Source organism: Balaenoptera borealis (genome assembly GCF_965194805.1).
Source record: "Balaenoptera borealis genome assembly, chromosome: 16".
Taxonomy (NCBI): domain Eukaryota; kingdom Metazoa; phylum Chordata; class Mammalia; order Artiodactyla; family Balaenopteridae; genus Balaenoptera; species Balaenoptera borealis.
In genome coordinates, this window is record NC_138872.1 from 15859203 (window position 1) to 15880482 (window position 21280).

General features: G+C 43.1%; 1 protein-coding gene across 2 annotated transcripts; it reads right to left on the reverse strand.

The window, feature by feature from the left end:
• Positions 1–511: 511 nt before the first annotated feature.
• YWHAB (tyrosine 3-monooxygenase/tryptophan 5-monooxygenase activation protein beta) lies at positions 512–20805 on the reverse strand. Of its 2 annotated transcripts, none has more exons than XM_082361825.1 (6): positions 20616–20805; positions 7237–7539; positions 4903–5026; positions 3896–4059; positions 2772–2867; positions 512–2473 (listed from the first exon to the last, which is right to left on the reverse strand). In XM_082361825.1, the coding sequence occupies exons 2-6, from the start codon at positions 7534–7536 to the stop codon at positions 2417–2419; spliced, it is 741 nt and encodes a 246-aa protein (XP_082217951.1). In that variant the 5' UTR covers positions 7537–7539; positions 20616–20805; the 3' UTR covers positions 512–2416. The 2 variants fall into 2 exon arrangements, with proteins under 2 accessions (XP_082217951.1, XP_082217952.1); XM_082361826.1 differs by lacking the exon at positions 20616–20805 and adding an exon at positions 20132–20318.
• Between the last annotated feature and the right edge of the window lie 475 nt (positions 20806–21280).

Consider the following 21280-nt stretch of genomic DNA (forward strand, 5'->3'; position numbering starts at 1 on the left):
CTGGGCCCTGTGAGTGAAAGTGCCAAGTCCTAACCACTGGAGCACCAGGGAATTCCCAACGTGGATGTTTTTAGATGGGGGCAAATCCCATGAGGAAACTCGGTACCACAGGCTATCTTAGACAGTGTTAGGACAGGTGAGAGACTCGTATAACCTTGGAGATGACCAGGACTTGCGCTACCATCTCTCAGTGGCTTGGTTACATCTCAAGAGTTTTTTAAAAAAGAGGACGTGGTGGTGGTGCTGTGTGAGTGGGATGCAAAGTTAGCAGTCCATATCAAGTCTTAGAAGCCACAGAGAGGACCCAACACCTGGATGGTTTGTTGCGGAAGGTGGACAGGCTCTGTGTTAATTCATGGCAATTTCTTCCCAGGCCCTCGACTTCTGGTTCTAAAGGATGAAATGAAGCTGCTCCCTCCTTTTAAAGAGTAGAGCCCTAAATAAGTGTGATGAGAACAGTTAGCTAGTTCTGGTGGTGATACAGGTGGCGCCACACATCAATGCACAGGCCAACTGATAAAATTTTTTATTTCACTTTTGAGTTTTTACACTTTTCCTGATTATTCCGTGTAAGGTGGAAACTAGAACTGTTTAAAAGACATACACAAATCGAGTACATCAATAACCGGGGTTTTTTCTTTTTTGCTATACTATTTTCACAACCACAGGTGTGCTTGCTAGGCAATATAACCATCACAGAAGCAAACGTGAGGCAGAATACTGGTGAGGAAAAACAAAGCAAGAGAGAGCTACCAGATATACAGACAGGCTCGTTCCACATTCACTACTGCGTTTTCAAGCGCCAAGTATTAACTGCACATTTTTGTTCAGCTAGAAAGGAGGGATTTTTTTTTTTCTTTTTTTTCCTTTTGGTTTGTTTGAAATCAGTGCATGAATGTTTCTCATTTCAGCAGATGGACAAACAGATGGACACTACGGCTATGGGGAATGTTCAGGGGAGAGGGGGGGATACTGTGAGACTGGTAGGCCTGGCTATTCCCAACTCTCCCCATCGCAGTGTTCATGCAACTTCCCTGCATTACAGGGTCTTGTTGAAACGTGTCTGTGAACTTGACAGGATGGGTACACTTGGAAGAGCTGGTGACAGGTGCTAACAAGCATCATCAGGGCTGGCTGCAATATAAGGAGAAACCATGGATATTTAAAAATACTTTTTTGAGTCAGATCTTGGTGTGACCGAAGAGCAACCACCGTTGTGAGAACTGGAAGAAGACAGAGCTGAGATGCGGGAAGCTCTCTTCAACTCTCTGAAGCAAGGCCGGCTCACCGAAGTGCTCCTCAACATCCCTCACCCCCTCCAGGTCCCCTGTCCCTGCTCATCTAGTACTAAACCATGAGCAAAAGGCAAAGAGAAAGAGAATGCACAAAGAAAACAATGTAAGGAAGCTGAAGGACAGAAATTGAGAGAGAGAAGAGAAAACCAAAGTCAATAGTCAAAAAGGACAGTGGGAAAGAATGTTTAGATTTCAAAATTTTAAAGCCCCGAGCTAGGAAGAACCCAAAGACTGAGTACTTACTCCTCAAGTGAAAGGCAATCTCTGCAGAACATTATTCTTAAAGGTGTTACCCAGGAAACAGATAAGGCCATTCATAAGATACACGGCTTTTTTTTTTCCTTCTTGAGCTCGCGGTTACAGGGAAAACAGATCCCACTATGGAAGCACAAGTTGCCAATCAGTAACATGCTGCTGTAGGAAAGGGGCTGGAATCACGTGTGGTCTGTGAGCACTGGACCTCTGCATGGTGTCATAAGCCAGTTATCTGCCACCAAGAATGTTAATTTCTGGCTTCGACTATCCTCAGAGGAAGACACTGTGGCCATCCGCAGTCATGAACCTTTGAGTGGCAACAGCCCCAACGGGTCAAGTGTCTACAAGCCCTGAACAGAACAGGCAGAATCACTGTGAATTACCATGAAACTCGAATGCCAAACTAGAGGTGTCTCATTCCAAGTCCCAGTGTCACAATATAATCTCTATAACTTTCTGTACAACTTTACAATGGAACCGTATTTCAGTGACTGTTTTGAATTGAATTAAACTTTCCAAAAAGTTACACATAATTCAGGTCTATTTTGTTTTCTACCAGTAAGAGTTCTGCTAAATTACAAAACCCCATAATCACAGTGTTCAGTTTTTTTAAAAAAATTAAACACACAGTAATCCTGTCAATGTTCTTCAAAATCAAAACTTCAGAATGCCGTGGCATTTATGTGACCAATCTGAGTTTTAGATACAAATACCAGCTGCTTATCCCATGGACCATTTTTGCTAGGCTGAGGCTGTGAAAAACTGAAAGTCGACGTACGATTCTTTTTTTTTTTTTTTTATCGCACAAAGGGATATACGTGGAGGGTACAGAGTGACACTGAAGAGATCACGAAGCACGACAGACATTAGTTCTCTCCCTCCCCAGCATCTCCTTCGTCTCCCTGGTTTTCAGACGTCCACAGCTGCAAAAGAAAAACAGAGCTATAAACAAAGTAGGGCTACTAAAAGCTTCCTCAGGGAGGTGGCCCAGTGTGTGTCATCTCATCTCATTTAACTGTTTAAAATTCTTCCTATATTACTGCAGACAGTGATGGCAAAGGTCAGAACTTCAGTAGGCATTTATAACCAATTTAAAAACTTAACTACACTTACAGGGTACAAATCCCCTCTTGAGTCTTAGGCAAGAGTGAATTACGAGGTAGAGGAATCGGAATAAGCTATAAGCCCTCCAGAAGCACTCATGGAATCAGAAGTACTTACAGTGAGATTGTCCCTAAGCAACTGCATGATCAGGGTGCTGTCTTTGTAAGACTCTTCATTCAGTGTGTCCAATTCAGCAATCGCTTCATCAAATGCCTAAAACAAAGAGCCTTCAGCAAAGAAGTCACAGGTTCCCTGGAACTAGTTTAGCCCAATATTTTTCTGCTAACAAGTGACTATCACTTCTCTTTCTGTACGGTACTTTGGGGGAACCTAGGTCATTGTTACCTTGTTTGCTAGTTATGTCAGCAAACACATGATGCTAGTTTATCAAGCGTCAACCAAAAATGACAAAAATTCCTAGATATGACCTTTACCTATTAAGTCAACAGGTATTACTGTTAACCCAGCACACTCATTCTAAGCAAACTCACATGATTTTTCAATTACCAAAGACGTTTCTAGTAATCCACCCTTTTTCTTCAAGCTGAAACTCAAAAGGTCTGGATACAAGGGATAAACGGAGAACAGAAGTTCACACCACTAAATCTGATTCAATTAAGCGATGGAACTTTGAGCACTCATTTCACACAGTTTTACCAACTAAAAATTTTTAAAAGAGTGTGCATATTGAAAGACTACAAAAATATGTAGAAAAGGCAGCTGGGTTACCAAAAGAAGACAGGAGGTAATTCAGTTAACAAAGAAAACAAGATCTGATTTCCTTCCTTTACAAGCCATAACCTCCAGTCTTGGTACAAGGCTGACAATGCACAATACAGTGGAGGCCTACAGTCCAAAGCGTGACAAAAACAGCAAACTACCTTCTCCCTGGATTGTCCACAACCACCCCCAGCCCCAAAAGAGTAATCAAACAACACAAACAAAAATCAGCAGAAGGCACTGAGAAGTCAAGAAGTAATAGGTGTGTATTTATTCCATAAAAGATATATACTCCTACCCCCGGAAAAATCTTCACAAAAGTCCAAGACAATGAGTTATGTTCAGGTAATTAAAAAATGGTACCAAAGAGCACAAGCAGTTTTACTATGATCAGAAACCACAGAGGGCACAACAATGTAAAACAACTATACCCCAATAAAAAATAAATAAATTTAAATTAAAAAAAAAAAAAACTGCCAAAAAAAAAAAAAAAAAGAGAAACCACAGAGGGTCTTTCTCACCGTTTTTGCCAGGCTGCAAGCCTTTTCAGGAGAGTTTAGAATCTCATAGTAAAAGACGGAGAAATTAAGTGCCAGGCCCAGTCGAATTGGGTGTGTAGGCTGCATTTCTTTCTTACTAATTTCAAATGCTTCCTGGTAAGCCTGCTGGGAGTTTGACACAGTGGCTATAAGAAAGATAAAAAATATGAAAGGTTGGGTCTTTCACAGATTGCATCATATGCTGGATCCACTATCAAATTATTTTACCAAACTGGGCTGGAGCACATGCGCTATCAAACGAGGGTCAGTGTCTCTACCATTCGATTAACAATCCTTTGTTAAATGTGTACTCTAATCCAAGTACCATATTAAATGCTTTGAGGAAAAACAAAGACCATGATGACAAAGTCTACAAAAGCAGTTAGGAAATACAGAAATAACCCTGAACAAGATAGAACATGGAAAACAATGAGCTCTGATGGAAAAATCATGGACTTCAGAGTCAGACTCAAAGCTGGAATCCCCAACTCTTATTCATTAAGTGTGTGGTTTGGACTAAGTGAAAACCTCTGTGAGTCTTGGTTTCCTTATCAGAAAAAAAGGACAGACTCCCACCTACACTCCTAGCGTTGTGTGAGGGATAAATGAGACACACAGGAGGCGCTTAATAAAGCATAGCTATAATTGTCACCATTACACTAATGCACGTATATGACAAAAGAAATGCATCTCTATTTACTATGGTGGTTTCGTTCTACCAAACATTTTAAAGTTTCACCTCTAAAAGAGAGCTACCAAATAATCCTTAAAATAAAGATCTCTTTAAATGCGCTACTGCACCACACTTTTAATGCCCTCCATACTTGCCCCTTAGATACATTTGTCAACCCCCATGACCCTGTTTAACACTGGTCAGCACAATGCTGTGGTCCTTTAAATTCTGACTACAAACAAAGCAAAAACTTAAAATTATTATGAAGACTGGCTCCATTATTGGTCAAACTTCTTAAAAAAAAAAAGTTACTTACTTTGTTTATTTTCTCCAGATGCCACCTCAGAAAGATATCTAAAATAATCGCCTTTCATTTTCAAGTAGAACACCTTACTTTCTGGTTGTGTAGCATTGGGAATAAGGTATTTGTCCAACAGCTCCTAAAAAGTGATTCACATTCTGTTAAGAATCTGGAAATATTACTTACAAGATGTTAAAACTATGTTTGAGATTCAAGATACACACTACCACTTCTAAATAATTTTTTTGGAAGATTGAAAAAAATCGTAATTTTCATCCAAAGGTTTTAAATAGTTTTTAGCCCAGGTCATAACAGATGCCAGTATTTGTCTATTAAAAATCACTTTGACCGTCCATAAGGGGTTGATTAAAGTATAGCCATACAATGGAATGCTACATAGGCATTAAAAATGACGATGCAGAACTACTGTGATAACGTGGAAAGGTTCGCCAAAAGAAGTCTGGGGTGGGGGGGGGGGAAGCAGATAATAAAAACCATGTGACTCCTATTTTAATATTAAAATAGATATGTGTACATGCACGGAAATACCTAAGGGAAGAGTCTGGAAGAATATTTATCAAGATGTTAATAATGGTTCTCTAGGTGGTAGAATTAGAAGTGATTTTTTATTTTCTTATTTATCCTCTTCTGCCCTGTGCTTTTTTTTTTTTTTTTTTTTTAAACATGAACTTGTATTAATTCTGTAATTAGAGAAAAAAAAAAAAAAACTTTCCATTTTGGGAGAAAAAAACGTGATAATAGGGCAAATCTGCCAAGAACTAAGTTTCGAATTGATCGGACCTGGGTAGAAATCCCTCCTCTGCTGCTTACTATCTGTATGACCCTGGACAAATGACCTAATCGCCCTGAGCCTCAGTTTCCTCAGCTACACACAGGGAAGCGTAATAGCCACCTCCCAGCGTACTTATGAGGATAAATGAGCCAATGTTCACAAAGTGCTTAACACGCTGCCTGGCACGCAGTAAGCACTCCAAAAGTAGCTAATACTATTATTAATAATAAATTCCTTTAAACATTTATGCTTACAACAAAAGCAGTTCTGAAGGAGTCCAAGCTTCGTATACAGAGCAATATTTTCGAAGAGTTGTTTTAGAATGTGGCATCCTGAAAAACTGGTTAAGAGGCAGTAAGTACCATGCTTTTCTTCACATTCTTTCAGATGCTCATAAAAGCTGGTCTACAGTTCAGGAATTAGGGAACTTTCTTGCCTTTGGAATGCATGCCATACTTCATCTGAATACCAGATGTACCTAACATTCAGGAATTAGTGCACCGTTAACAAACCCCCAAATTACCAACAGGCAACAAATTTAGCCATGACACTCGTACACCACGACTCTAACAAAAAGAGCAGCTCAATGCAAAAGCTTAGTTGTAAGGGGATTTAATCAATCAAAGTGAGAAGATGCAGGGGGCAGCAGTCGTTTTAATATTCCTTGCAGACAGACAGGGTGTAACTCCTTATGGGTTAGGGATGAGGAGTACTGCCTGGAGGCTGACCAGCTTTGTACTGGTTTTCAAAAGAAAGGTGTCAAGGGCAGTAACTCGGGCGAGGCAGCCAGCAGGGGAGGAGGTAGATCCACAAGTGTGAATTCCTTTTCCCTTCAAAGCAGCCCTCACCGTTCATTTTTACCTGATTTCACCTGGAAGAAAAAGAAAGTTCCCAGTGGGCTCAGGATGTGAGGGAAAGACAATATGATCATGATTTGCTCTAGGATATGCGCCCCTCCCATCCAACCCCAGATGGTGGCTCGAGGGAAAGCAGTTAGGAATCAGTCGTCTGACTAAGGCTTATATAAAACACCAGAGAGGAGAATCCCCAAACCACTTCTGATTTGCCTTCGGAATGCAGGCCCGAACTGATGGACGCGGCTACCTTTCAGACAAAAACTGGACTCTACGCTGTGCAGGGACTGGGGAGAGGCTAAAAGGCAGGTCGGCTTTCTGCTCCTCTCTCCCCTACTGGAGATGGCACTGCCATCACACTAATACAGAGAATAGCCTCTCTGTGGCTGCATCTATCAAAAATCCTGCCTCTCTGGCCTCAACTTCTAAAGAAAAGATGGAGGGATGCTGACCAAATGTACCTGTTTTTCAGAGGTCTTTGGAAAGGAGAGGAAAATACTCCATAAGAGACGAGCAACCTCTGATCAGGTAAGAGGTAAGAAAAAATTCACATCGTGTGCTTAAAACTTAGCTGCAGATGGTTTGCAGCTTCCCAGTATATTCAGACACTTTTCTCTCACGAGCTGTTTGAGAGTTCGCATTCGTACATGAAATGAATACTATTAGAAATCGTTGTTTAGAACAGGGACACTGGCCGCTTACCAGAACATCGTTGCAGATGTCCTGCAGCTCTGCCTCGATCTTCTCACGATACTCTTTGCCCATCTGCTGCTTCTTCTCGTTCCGCTCTGTTTTCTGTTCGATGCTGGAGATGACACGCCAGGAAGAACGGCGGGCACCGACCACATTCTTGTAGGCAACAGACAGCAGGTTTCTCTCCTCGTTGGAGAGCTCGTGCCCCTGCTCCGTGACTGCCTTCATGGCCGCAGCCATGTCATCGTAGCGCTCTGCCTGCTCGGCGAGTTTGGCTTTCTGTACCAGCTCACTTTTATCCATGGTCATTCCCTAGAACAAGAGCAAGAGCAAGAGAGAGAGAAAGCGAATGTCAGGCTTCAGGGCCCAGGAAATGCACGCGTGAATCTTCTTCCAACCCATCTGGAAGGAAATATACCTAAATGGGAAGCATCTACTTCCAAATGCCCTCAGTAATATCGAGCATGAGCGCCTGCAGGGTTAGGTTCTTTGCTATGGTCTTTTTTACTATTTTGGTCCATTTTCCCAACAGTCCTACAGGGCAGATATGTTCACAACAATCCCGCCCCCCTCTATGAGGTGAAGAAATGGAGGTTCAGAGGAGGCAAGTGGTGTGCCCAGGGCTAGGAGGTGGTAGAGAGCCAGAACTCAAACTCAAGTCTCTATCTCTCGAGTTGTTTTCTTCCACTTTCCTAATCTGCCTCCTCAATGCACAGAGACGGCTTAATTCTTTAGAAGCTTATATTAAATATATGTCCTTTTCTTCTTTCAAGAATTATCTGGTTTTGCTGTTTTCCCCCACAGTATGTGGAAAAACACCTGAAGTGGGACGACTGTTTCAATCAATCTTAAAGCAAAAGATATGACTTTCAGTGTTATATTTGGCAGTGCCCATGAAGCAACAGGTACCTAAAAAATAGGAGCCATTTTTATCACATCTTCTGCAATGCACTAACTTTGTTACAAGGAGACACTGTCCACGAGAGCACAGACTTGAGGCAGGCAGATTTGGCTCTACCTAGCACCAACTCTGCTACTTACAAGTGGCATGACCTTGGTCAAATCACTCAGCCTCCGAGAGCTTCCGTTTCCTAACTGGAGAATAAGAATATTCCCAACTAACTCTCCAGCGGCCGCTGTGAGGCACGAATGACCTCATCTATGTGAAGGCACTGTGAAAAGTCTAGACATTATATACAAATATCAAGCACTAACTCTGTACGTGGTACAGGCTGCAAGAGATATGCGTATATTCACCAAGATGCACAGCAACAGAAATGCAAACCATAATTGAGTTTGCATAAAAGTTTTCCCGAAATAGACAAAAATCTTAGTGATTTCAGTTTATCATTTCATCAAACCCTCTATACACCAATCAGTGAATACCTCTTCAATAATTCACCTCACCTTAGTCAATTCCCCACTATAATAATCACCATTAATAGAGTGCAATAATTTTTGGATAACACGTAGCTAAAAAATTATTTATTAACCAATAAGAGTTAGTTTTATGTACTGTTGGTTTAAATTTCAATTGTATATCCACCTGTGCCACACTGTAAAAATACACTAATATCTTAAGGTTTAAAAAGATAAAATACTACTTTAAAGAGTGGTAAGAATATCAATATTTTTAAAACAAATTCTTTCATCACTTTATACATTGCATCACAATTTAAGACTGTGGCTTCACCTCAAAAGTCATTTCTGTATTTTCAAGGGAGAAATTCTACAGACAGGACCCTACCACAAAAAAAAGTTTTATTAGATGGAGGACAATTTTAAGATACACTCTAAATCTAGACAATTCAGAAAGAGTTGGTTCTCTAGTTCAAAACTGTGAGTTTTCTTCCCACAACTTATTATCTAAATCATATTCAGAGCTGTGTCCTATGTAAGGCTCGCTGATTCTAACCTTACACTCTGAAGCAGATCTCACCTTGATCCGTCTGACTTCACCCACATCACCAGAATGAGACTACAACAGAGGTAATAATCCATCCGCTCTCCTACATTTCCCAGCAACCCTTCTGCACTTCGGAGGGGTCATACAGTTAGTTCTGTCCAATGAAACATAAGCATAAATGACGCTACTTCCAGGTGCTGAAACTGCAAAAAACCACGCGAGGCTCTCTTCTCTCACGGCAGCCATGTGATCTAGATGGTGCTGTCACAAAACAGCAGTTTCTGCAGCCTGAGTTCCTAAGTGACCATGCAGTACAGAGACCCCTGCAAGCCCACACTGGACGTGCAACGTGAAGCCACTGAGATGTGGGGGCTGCTTGTTACCAACACACAACACAACCTAGTCCTACTCTAATACAAAGTCCATCGCAAATACACTATTCATCCTCTTAAAATTATATACTTCCTCCGTACGTCTAACTTTCTCAATCATAACGTTTTTCTGATCAGGATACTATCTCCATCTTTAAACAACCCTACTTTATGGTCCCTAAAAGTGAGAGGCAGAGGGAAGCCAACTTTCAACGAACTTCAGAAGTTTTCCAGTTTGCAGACTAATTCAGAGTTAGAAGTCACCTAGTGGCCCACTCCAAAGTACAGAAACAGCACCTGTGCAACTCTACCCAGGAAAGATTCCAATTAATAAAAGTCCTGGTCAAAGCCAATTCAAAGCTAAGCTATCCCATGCAGTATTACAAAAGAGTAATAGAGAAATGCAATTAGCACCGCCTAAGGGATGCCATGAAACTCTTTGGCTCTACCAGACCCCTTAACTAAGGTCCCCTCAACCCCCGACTTCTCCTCTTCCCAAACATTAAAAGTTAAATCATCTCTCTCCCAAGAATCCTGACGACTCCTTGGGACCTCCCAAATGTACACGCCCTATTTCTCAAAATAAAATGTGGCCTTTCTCGTTTGGGGCCAACTATTTCAGGCTTCTTTGGGATCACTACAAGAGCTCTTGGAGACTGAGAACCATGATGATATGGTAAAACTGAATGCATGTCTTAAAGAATGTAGTCATCTATTTAAACATTTTTAAACACACACACCCCCCCCAACAACTTACAACAAACAAAATCCATAGCTAAATGTCCTGATGCCTACTGCTTACATAACTTTTGACTTATATAACATGGATTTTGAAGCAGCTAGACCAATTTCAACAGGAAATGGGTTACACAACACCCAGCGGTTTGGAGGAAGGCAGCAGACAAGGGAGAAACGAAAGTGTTCCTATTTCTACATCCCTAATAAACCTCCCACCCATCATCTTTCCCTAGTCCCACTGCTTTCAGCCTCTCATTACCTTTAACCTTCACATCTGCTATCAGAACCATTTTAAAGTTCTGATCAAGTCACGTCCTGCTCAAAATCCTTTACAGTTCCCTACTACTGACAGGAGAATCAGATTTCCTCCCCTGTTAGTGAAGGTTTTCCAAGCTATCTCCCCAGGCTTCTCCCAAAACATGCCTTCTGCACAGCAGGTGCTTCTGTCAAAATGGTTTTCTTACACATGCTTCTCTGTCTCTGCGTCTGTGCTCACCAAGCCATCCCTCTGCCTGGAATGTCCTTTCCCGTTTATTCTGCATATAAAATTCTTCAGAGCATGGCTCAGATGGCATCCCCTCTATGAAACCTTTCTTAGGCCGCTTAACCTAAGCTGTCTAATCAGACAGCCACTGGCCGCATGTTAAAACGGAAACGTCTTGGATATACGGAGTTAATTTTTTTTGTCGGGGGGCCCCACACTGCGCAGCTTGCGGGATTCTAGCTCCCCAAACAGGGATCGAACCTGGGCCACGGCAGTGAAAGCGCCGCGTCCCAACCACTGGACCGCCAGGGAAATCCCTGGAGTTAAAATTTTTTAAATTACGAAAATTGATTCCATCCTTTTTCCCCGTTTTTAAAATGCAGTTACCAGATAATTTTAAATTACGTGGGACTCACATCCTGTGTCTATTGGACAGCACTGCTCTAACCTGAAAATATTCTCACAGAGCACTGCATCTATACTTAACGTCTCAGCACATTTCTTCAGCACTACAATTATGTCTATATCACATATGCCCCTTCCCACACCATCAACTCCTTTAGGGCACACCCCCTGCAGCACCTCGCACAGAATCGGCATGAACAAATTTTCGCTGAATGAGCGAGCAGACCCTAAAGCTGCAAATTTGGTAGAGTTCTGTCTCTTCTCAAATAATTCAAAGCACCTATTCTTCACAAGCACATTACGTCCTCATTACATCTGTACCTCACTCCATGTACCTCTGCACCTGATTTCAAAATTACCCTTAGTCATACCCAGACTCTTACTCAGCAACTTTGGATGACTCTCTTTTGGCTACTCCACCCAATCTAAACTCTTATCTGGCTTGCGAAGTCCTTCATAATTTGGCTCCTCTGTACCTATTAGGCTTTCTCATCCACTGTTCTCCAACATGTACCTTTCTTGCAGGCTGGACATCACCGAATACCCTTAGTCGTCATGCTTAAACCTGTCTGAAATTACTTCAGCAGTTCCCTTCATCTAGAAAGCCCCCCGTTTACTCCCTGCCTATGTAAACTCTATCCATCCATCTAGGGCTAGAAAGCCTTCCTTGAATATTCCAGCCCCCACTGATCTACCCTGCCCACGAATCCAAACACACTCGTAGCCTCTTACACAGTCCAGGCTTCTCTAGGCCTCCATTCTATATGTTCTATGGTCCAAGTAATGAGTGGTGTACCATTTACAAACAGTGTTACATGTGTATGTCCTCAAAGGAAAGCTTCACATTTGTTTCTCATCTAATGCCTAAAACTTTGCCAAGTACAAAACTAATACTCAAATAAATATCTGTGAATTTTTTCAGCAGGTCATTACTGGGAGGCTACCTGTATGTGGTGTGGCAAGAGGCCTGTGTGTAAACGCGGAGGCTGCCACTACACAGCCGTGTGAGCTCGGTCGGTCTCAGCCTTCCAACCTCTGAACTGGAGGCAACAGCAGCTACCTCAGGAGAGGTGCTCTGAAGATGAGGTGCAGCGAATCAAAGGATAATAAATGTGGAAATCTTTTTAAAAAGGTGCATAGTGCACAACAAATTGGAAGTGCTGTTATTCCTCTCACAGTACCTACACATCACTGTTTTAGCCCATAAATGTGAGCTTGGAATTAAAAAAAAAAAAAAAAGAAGACAACCCATGAGAAGGAAAAACAAGTCTAATTAATCTTGTACAGGAAGCGAATATGTTACGATGTAACATTCCTGATGAGACTCGACCCCTCAACATCCTGAAAAATAGACACACCTGTTAACTGTAACACTTTCTTTTATAAATTTATTTATTTGTTTTTGGCTGCATTGGGTCTTTGTTGCTGCGTGCATGCAGGCTTTCTCTAGTTGCAGCAAGCGGGGGCTACTCTTCGCTGCTGTGCGCAGGCTTCTCATTGCGGTGGCTTCTGTTGTTGCGGAGCACGGGCTCTAGGCGCGCGGGCTTCAGCAGTTGTGGCTCTCATGCTCTAGGCACGCAGGCTCAGAAGTTGTGTCGCACAGGCTTAGCTGCTCCACGGCGTGTGGGATCTTCTCGGACCAGGGCTCGAACCTGTGTCCCCCTGCATTGGCAGGCAGATTCTTAACCATGGCGCCAGCAGGGAAGTCCCAACTGTAACACTTTCATTCATTAGTTCCTGATTTCATTAAGAGGCGCCAAGTAGTGATGGTTTATAATCAGGGCCTACTTTTCTCCTGAGACTTTTGAACTGAGGACCCACCAAGAAAAACACTGGCAAGAGAGCCTTCATTTGCTCCTAAAAAGCCTTAAAAGGCTACAGTCTCCTAATCAGGCTTGGCACTAACAGCACAGAGTCAAGATACCAGAGGGGACAAATGTATGAGAGGCCACAAGAGGTCTAACCCTGCAGTGGACCAAGAGATTTCCCAGATCAGGAAGATGCTGACATGCTCTCAAGCATGGGTGTCCATCTCTCTCAGTCACTGCAGGCGGCACTTCAGAGGACTGGGGAGCATTTGCTGATTAAACCAGCAACTGCTTAGTGGAGAATGGGAAACCGTCTAGATATCCAACAGGGGAGTGGCTGAAAAGACACAGCTGGCAAAGATTACATGGCCATCAAAAGAAGGGATTTAATGTCTTAGAAAGATCTGTTACAGAGGTATGGGGTGGCGGGAGCTGCACAACAGTCTTCCATTTTTGTAAAATATCCCCTAAAGAATGTTATGAGGAGTAATTCTAAAGGTGCCCATAAAATAACAGGATAAATAAATGAAACCCTAAATCAGACAGTGAATGCTAAAACAAAAGTATATATGAACCAACCTAGCCCCTCTATCTCAACTCGTTGCCTAAGGGGTATTTTTCTAGCCCAGGGCAGAATCCTGAGAGGTCATTTCCCACTGGCCAGAAGGAGACAGCCAAGAATAAGAAGGGACAAAAATTAAAATAAAAATGACTATCCATTGCTAATCCATATAAAAAAAAAAAAGGCACTGCAAAGGACCTTATGAAATGTGGCCTTGAGAAGTATTAACTTTCAGCTACGTTTTGTTTTCAAGGAAAAGAACATGCTCAATTCTAAAATACTGAGCTTTAATTGAGTTTAATAATTTGCTAGAAATTTAAAACAAGGACTCCATTACCAGGTGTCAGGATTACTGAAGCTCCAACATGAAACCCGTATGAGTGGGACCTGTTTTTAGGAAAGCCCTACATACAAAAAATCTGGGCTTCTAAAGAGAAATTAGGTAATTTTTAAAATAATGTCTCCGAATCTCAGTTTCCTCAAATGTTAAAAGGAAACATTAATAGCTATCAAATAAGATGATATACATAAAACGCCTAGACAGCACTGGTCAAAGTAAAGGCTTAGGGCTTCCCTGGTGGCGCAGTGGTTGAGAATCTGCCTGCCAATACAGGGGACGCGGGTTTGAGCCCTGGTCTGGGAGGATCCCACATGCCGCGGAGCGGCTGGGCCCGTGAGCCACAACTACTGAGCTTGCGCGTCTGGAGCCTGTGCTCCGCAACAGGAGAGGCCGCGATAGTGACAGGCCCGCGCACCACGATGAAGAGTGGCCCCCACTTGCCGCAACTGGAGAAAGCCCTCGCACAGAAACGAAGACCCAACACAGCCATAAATAAATAAAATTAAAAAAAAAAAAAAAAAAGTAAAGGCTTAATAAATAGGCATATATTCTCACTCTTAAGCTACATCACAAAAATACAATGTATATAATTTAATGTGTGTTGAAATAACTGCAAATGAAAAAACTACCAGTATTTCCAAGAACTCTCTTTTGGAGTTCAGAATAGCACAGTCCTCCCCTGAGAGAGCTGAAACTCTCAGGGTAGGAACACGAGAAGGGAGGGCAGACATATTTAAGGATTCTAAAGCTTCCCCTTGAAGAAGCAACCAGGTAGAATTCAAAGGAGGAGGTTTCGTTTCAAAGGGGCTGGGCCCTGACTGGTTTTATGGGTGGGAGGGGTTCTGTGTAGGACAGGAAAGGGGGCTCCAGGGAGGGACAAGAAATACAGGTGTATGAATCAAGTGCAAGTATGTTTTTCTAGATGAAAAAGAAATCACAGGCCAAAGTAGATGAGGAACTGAGAAGAGTTAAGAATCTGGAGAGAGGAAACTGACAGGAGCACCTTAAAAATCTAGGCTAAGGGTGGGAGGGAGGGAGACGCAAGAGGGAAGAGATATGGGAACATATGTATATGTATAACTGATTCACTTTGTTATAAAGCAGGAACTAACACACCATTGTAAAGCAATTATACTCCAATAAAGATGTTAAAAAAAAAAAAATCTAGGCTAAAAAGTTCCACGGGGTAAGGAACTGACGGTCAATTCTGAAGAGCATTCACTGCCGGACCACCCCAGACACAGCACCCACAGCACCGTCAAGTCAAAGTTACAGTCCTGGAGTCACTCTGCTGGAGGAAAAGCAGATGCCAGACTACCGTGGGAGGGACTGAGAGAGCCAGTGGGACCAGGTGTTTAGTGGGCGTTACCAAGAAAAAATGAAGCACTCCTGGCTCTTAAAGAATTTTAATACCCAGTGAAAAACACCCGCTCTAAAAATGGGTCTGTGTGCCATTCTACACACAAAATTCAGAGTCCTTTAATAAATTTCATTCTATTCACATGCTTGCAGGCTCTTTGTTAGAAAATGAAACACAGCATGTCTAAAATACAAAGGCAATAGCTCTGATATCCAGCCAACACTGAATTGTGGAGGGAAACATCACTTCTACTTCAAAATCCCTTCCTTCTTTCATATCAGTTGTTGAATATCATTGTTAATTATGTCCAATTAGCCAGAATTAAACCTGAAACAATGGAGGTGTTAAGTGATATATGCCCAAGGTCATACAATGTGAATCAATAGCAGACATGACAATAAATTGACCTCTTGGCTTGAAGTGATCAATGGAACAGAATAAAAAATTAAAATACGCTAATTCTGATTCATAATCTAATTGGTCAACCTTGTGAATAGGTTCAAAGGCTTTGGGCCCACCAACATAATGGAACCCAGTCCAATTTACCAGTACTACACACCAACTCCATAGATTACCTGACCTCTTGTGAGTCTCAGTTTTCTCATGCATAAAATAGGCAAATCTACCTAAGAGGGTTCTTGTAAGGAGTAAAATAGATCATGATGCAAAACATTTAGCACAGTCTCTGCACACTGTAAGCACTAAAATGGCAGCTACAGTATATTCCGCACAGAAGTCTACAAGCGGTCAGCCAGTGAGGGGACACTTACTACACACCTCATTTCTTTTCAATCCAGATGGCTTTCCCTAAGACTTTTAAAAGGAAGGCACATGTTAACTTACATATGCTTATTTCTAAAGTAGCACTGATCAGAATTCAGTGTAAATGTCTTTGTTGGCTCCCACATTGGATTGTGAGCTTAAGGTAGGAACCCAAACTTCTATCTTTGGGCACCCAACATGTAGCACAATGCCTGCCACACTGAATGTGAAACTACCTGATCAATGGATGCAGTTTTTTAAAGTGAACAAGGCTGCTATTTCCTATGTGGACAGAGGTAAGCAGACCACTTCTGACCTATAAAACACAGACTATATTTAAACTCTGTCTTAGACTACTCTTCGAAAAAAGCCATCTCAGCTCCAGTCAGGAGACAACACTATGCTCTCTGACCAATCGTTTCTCAGGTACCCATTGTTATATTTATAGGTTCAAACTGAGTTTCAAAAAGCCCTTGAACTCCTCTATTCAAAAGTCCAACCAATTAGTTATACAAAAAGCCACATCAGCTTCTTGGTTTAGTAAATAACAACAAAATACCCATCATTTATGGTCTGCCTAAATGTGCAAAAAGTTAGGGGTTTATATCAACTCCTTTAATCTTAAGTATCCTAAGGGGTAGATGTCACTGTCCCAATAACCTGTTACACAGGTATATTTGGTACACGCTCTTTCCTCTATGCAGCACCGCCTCCGAAAGATCAATATGATTCTTAATGATTACTTAAGGAAAAGAGAGAATGACACTTTTTTGAAGAACCACACAAAGTTATTACAGTGAGGTTTGAGAACTGGACTTAATTTATCTAGCTTTAAAAATCAAAATAAAAATTAGTTTAAAACAGCATATGTCAAAAAAACTCATCAGGCTGTCAAACAAGCTTTAAGGTGAGCTTTGTGGGCAAACAATAACAATGGCCGGGGCTCATATCAACTTTATTGTCTCCTCCAATCTCTGCTCTGGTCAAGGCCATTCAGAAATAACTTTTATTGTTGGGTCTCTTAGGGAAAACAATGAAATAAACTAACCAGTACAGGAAAAAACTTACACAATAGAGGGCTGGCCAGATTATTTTAAAGTCACCTTACTAACCTACAGTCTGCTGGAAATGCCTTGATCTCAAGGCCATCAATCAATTTCATCTCATTGTAAGTATCAGAAACATAATTATGCTTATCTTAGAAGATCTTTTAGCAGAGAAAGCGGAAAGATGATTCGCTTTTAGCATACACATGACAGAACAGAAAGTACTTTCATCCATTTTTCCTAAATTAAGTAGTCCCTTTAGAAAAATTCCCTCAGAATCCAGCTCTGTTAGTTTCTCCATAATGACACAGAGAAGACTAGGATCTATTCATGTAGAGACCAAGATGGTTTTAAAGCTTAAAAATTGCTATTATACAACTAATTTCTTGCCTCCTAGCTAGTGTGAATTGTGGTCACCTGTCCTTAGAAAAATGTAGGAACCTAGGAACTTAAATTCCCTTTACAAGTAAATTTTAGTTCATTTTCTATGGTACCCTCATTTAAGGAAAACTGCTTAGTTTGATGCCACTGAAAGAGCAGACAGCATAATAGGACATTTTAATTTAGAATTCTTTCTCTACCTACGTAGATATAGATACTTGGTCTTGACCAAATTCTATTAGAACCTAGGATTGGATAAATCAGTGTGCAACAAAGTAGCTGATGAATTTTCTCCCTAATATGAAGCAAATACTAGAAAAACTGGGTTTTTCACAAGCTTGCTTCCTAATGCACACCAGCAGTATCTTCCCTGTATGCCAGAATAAATATACTACCCACCCCCAGAAACTACATTATTATCTATTTCCAAAAATAGCTAAGATTCCTGTCCAAACACATTTACTTGAATAAGATACGGGGAAAGAAAAATTAACTACTAGATGGTATTCACATGAAAGATATACATGTGTTGTTCTACCACAAGTAGAAATCTATCATTAGAGCCAGACTGCCTGGGTTTGATTCCTGGCTCCAGTACTTACCCAGTGCTGTGTGTGTGTATGCCCCCAGGAAAATTATTTAACTTCTCTGTGCCTCAGTTTCCTCAACTGTAAAATGGGGCTAGCAGTACTTACCTATCATTGGCTGTTATGAAGGCTCAGTTAATATGTGTAAAGTGCTTAGAACAAAGCTTGGCACATACAAATGGTAGCTATTATTATTACAGCTTGATGCTACCTCATCAGTTGATGAATAAATCATATGGAAGGACTTTATATGTGCTTATACTCTATAGCATATATACATATGTCTTATGTATATATATGTATATTCAGGAATGCAGTCAACCAACATTTATTAAACATCTGGTATATCTCACACCCTTATTTTAATTATTGAGTTTGTCACAATAATACATCAAAGACTATTACCATTTGCATTGATCAGATGAGAAAATGGGCTCAGAAAGCAGTACTGAAGATGCTCTACACAAAACTGTTCCAGAATAATGTATTGTTTTTTGAAAGCAACATGTATACAAAGTAGAATGCAACCAAGGGGGAAAAAAGCCCTTAACAGTGAACTCTGTGATTAAAACACAAAACTGAAAGCTTATATTTAACAATTTACAGTCTGTAAAAAGGTCTCTTGACAACTCTGGAGACAGAGAAACCAGGAACCAGAGATTAAGCAGCACACTGAAGACCACATTGCTAGAAAATGCTGCAGGCAAGAGCGGAATCAAATTTATCTGACTCCAAGTCCAGTGCTCTTTCTGCTTCTATATCCACAGCCAAATGGGTAAAATGCACTTTTTGCAGTGGCCCAAACCTCTGCAGACTCTGCCTCCAGAACTAGCATTAGGGGAATGTGCTCAGCCTGGTTTTGTGGAGGCTGCTTCCCTGATCCACAGAGCTCCGGTTCTAAAATGGCTCCAACGTAACACAAGCACGGCATGATGGGAAATGTACAGAAGATTACAGGGTAGGAGCCGTACTCCAGGGGCTGACAGGCCGTAAATATTTGCTACTGATGAAAGAGGAGATTCAACCTGGAAACCAAGTGTGTGGTCTAGGTCAGATCATCTCATTTCTCATAAGGACTTCATCTGTAACATGGGTGAATGGTTTCTCATCTCACTGAAAGGAGAGGCTTGGGAAATAATTCAGCAGTTGCTACTGGATTATTAGCCTTCCACTGTGAAGATCACCTGTAAAATTCTAACTTGGGTCCAATAAAAACTGACAGGTTTTACCCTCACCGTGTGTGCTAAGGACACAGATCCTAGAAAAACGAGGGTTCCGGCAACTGATATATTCCTAAATAAGAAATGGGGTGTCCTAGAAGCAGTCAAGAAGGAAATGACCGAGAATCATTAACACATATTAACACATATAAATTTCTAACATGAAAAGGCAAAAAGCTGAGTACCCATGTGCCTAGTTCTATAAACTGCGTATGTGTGTGGTTTCATACGAACAATTGAGACAGAGTGAGAAATGCAGACAATTTTTCATATTCTCCCAAGTGCTTCATCTTTCTGTTTTGGCTCCTGTGGCCGCCTGATTTTATATGTTCATAACAACATCTTGCCAAATTCTGTCTCTCACACAGGGCAAGTAAAATCAGAACCTGATGCTATCTAGCCTTACCAAAGGGAAAAACAGTGACGGCAAGGACAAGAGACAGGAATTTTTACAGAAAGGTTGGCGAATTGTCTTACCAATACTGCCACTTTTGAAAACCCCATTACATGTGAGTTCTCCATTTGCAATAGACAAAGATCTACTCATCTTGTGCAGAAAAGGGGCCTAATCACTCCCACCCGTTCGCCATCACCAGGGAGGCCACCAGGAAAATTTCAGTCCTAAAAACGTGCTAACACACAGTATGGGGGAATTTGGGGCGAGGACACAAAAGACTCTGGCATTAAATGACGGTAAATACCGTGGGAAAATATTCCGATTCTCAGCTTCCGACATTTTTTTTCCTGGGGATCCCGCCTGACTCAGTAACCAGTTCCAACAAATGCATTTTCTTGATTCAAACCTCAACCCTGTGCCTCCCAGGGAATCTCGGGTCCTGCCAGGCTCCCAAATCAGCGAACGATGATGAAATGGCTTTACTGCAAAGTGGGAGGGGGTTTTCCCTCTGCTCTCTCCCAAGGTTAAACCCCTTACCCATCCAGCGGGAGTCGAGCAGGGGCATTGGGGATCAAGAGCTCGCCCGCATTTGGTTACATTTTCATTTGCGGAAACCGGAAAGCGAGGAGCAGGGGTGACAGGGCTGAAAGGGTCGGTTCTGGCCGCTCAAGGCGCAGGGAGGGGTCGCGCGGGGATCGAAGTTGGGTAGTGAGGGAGGGTCGGGGGTCCGCGGCCCGATGTCCCTTCCGGCCCGGTACGGCGCCGTACCCCGCCCGCCGGGCAGGGACGCAGGCGGCGAGGGCGGCCCGGGCCTCTCCCAGAACGAAGGGCCCGGCCCCGGAAACAGGGAGGGGCCGCGGCGAGGCTGAGCCCGCGTCGCAAGCGGCCGCACGGGGCCGAGGAGGCCGCGCGCCGCCGCCCCGAGGGTCCACCCGCGGGGTCGCCCTCGTCGCCACCGGTGGTGGGGGAGCTTTGGGCTCGGGCCCCCGGGGGCCCCAGGCGGACCCCGCGCCGCACTCACTGTGGGAGGACTGCAGGGGGACAAAGACGCTTGCGAGCGGAGCTCCGGGCGCAGTGACCGCTTCCTTCCAAGCCCACTCCTCCGGCGGCGGCTGCAGTGACGGCGGCGGCAGCAGCTACCCCGGCTCCGGAATCGGCGGCGGCGGCGGCGGTGGCGGCGGCGGCTCCACTTCCGCTCCGGTCACCACTTCCGCTCTGGCCCGAGCCCCGCCCCTGCGCCGCCTCCTCATTGGGCGAGCGGGGCACGGGGTTGCCCCGGCCGCCCGAGAGGGGCGCCGACTGAGGGAGGAGGGAGAGTTGAGAGCTGGGTTGCTGCGGCCGGTGGAGGGCGGGGGTCAGGGCCGGGAGCAAGGAGGAGGCGGGCGTAGGGGGACGGAAATGGGGGCGGGGAGAGGAAAGAGAAGGTGGAAGGAGCGGAGGCGGAGCTGAGGGGGAATCTAGAAAGGGGACGTGTGGGAACCAGGGAGACTGGGCGAGGTTTGGGGTTCGGCGGGCCTGAGGCTTAGGCTTGGAACTCGCCCGCGTCAGGCCCAGAGTCTCCGAGGTCATCGGTTCCCACCCCACCCAAAAAGCAATCGTCAAGAGGTCGGAAGCTGAAGTCAGTCCTCTTTTGCTGTGTGCTTTGGGAATGCTGGATTTAGGGAAGGACAGATATTGCTCATCCCT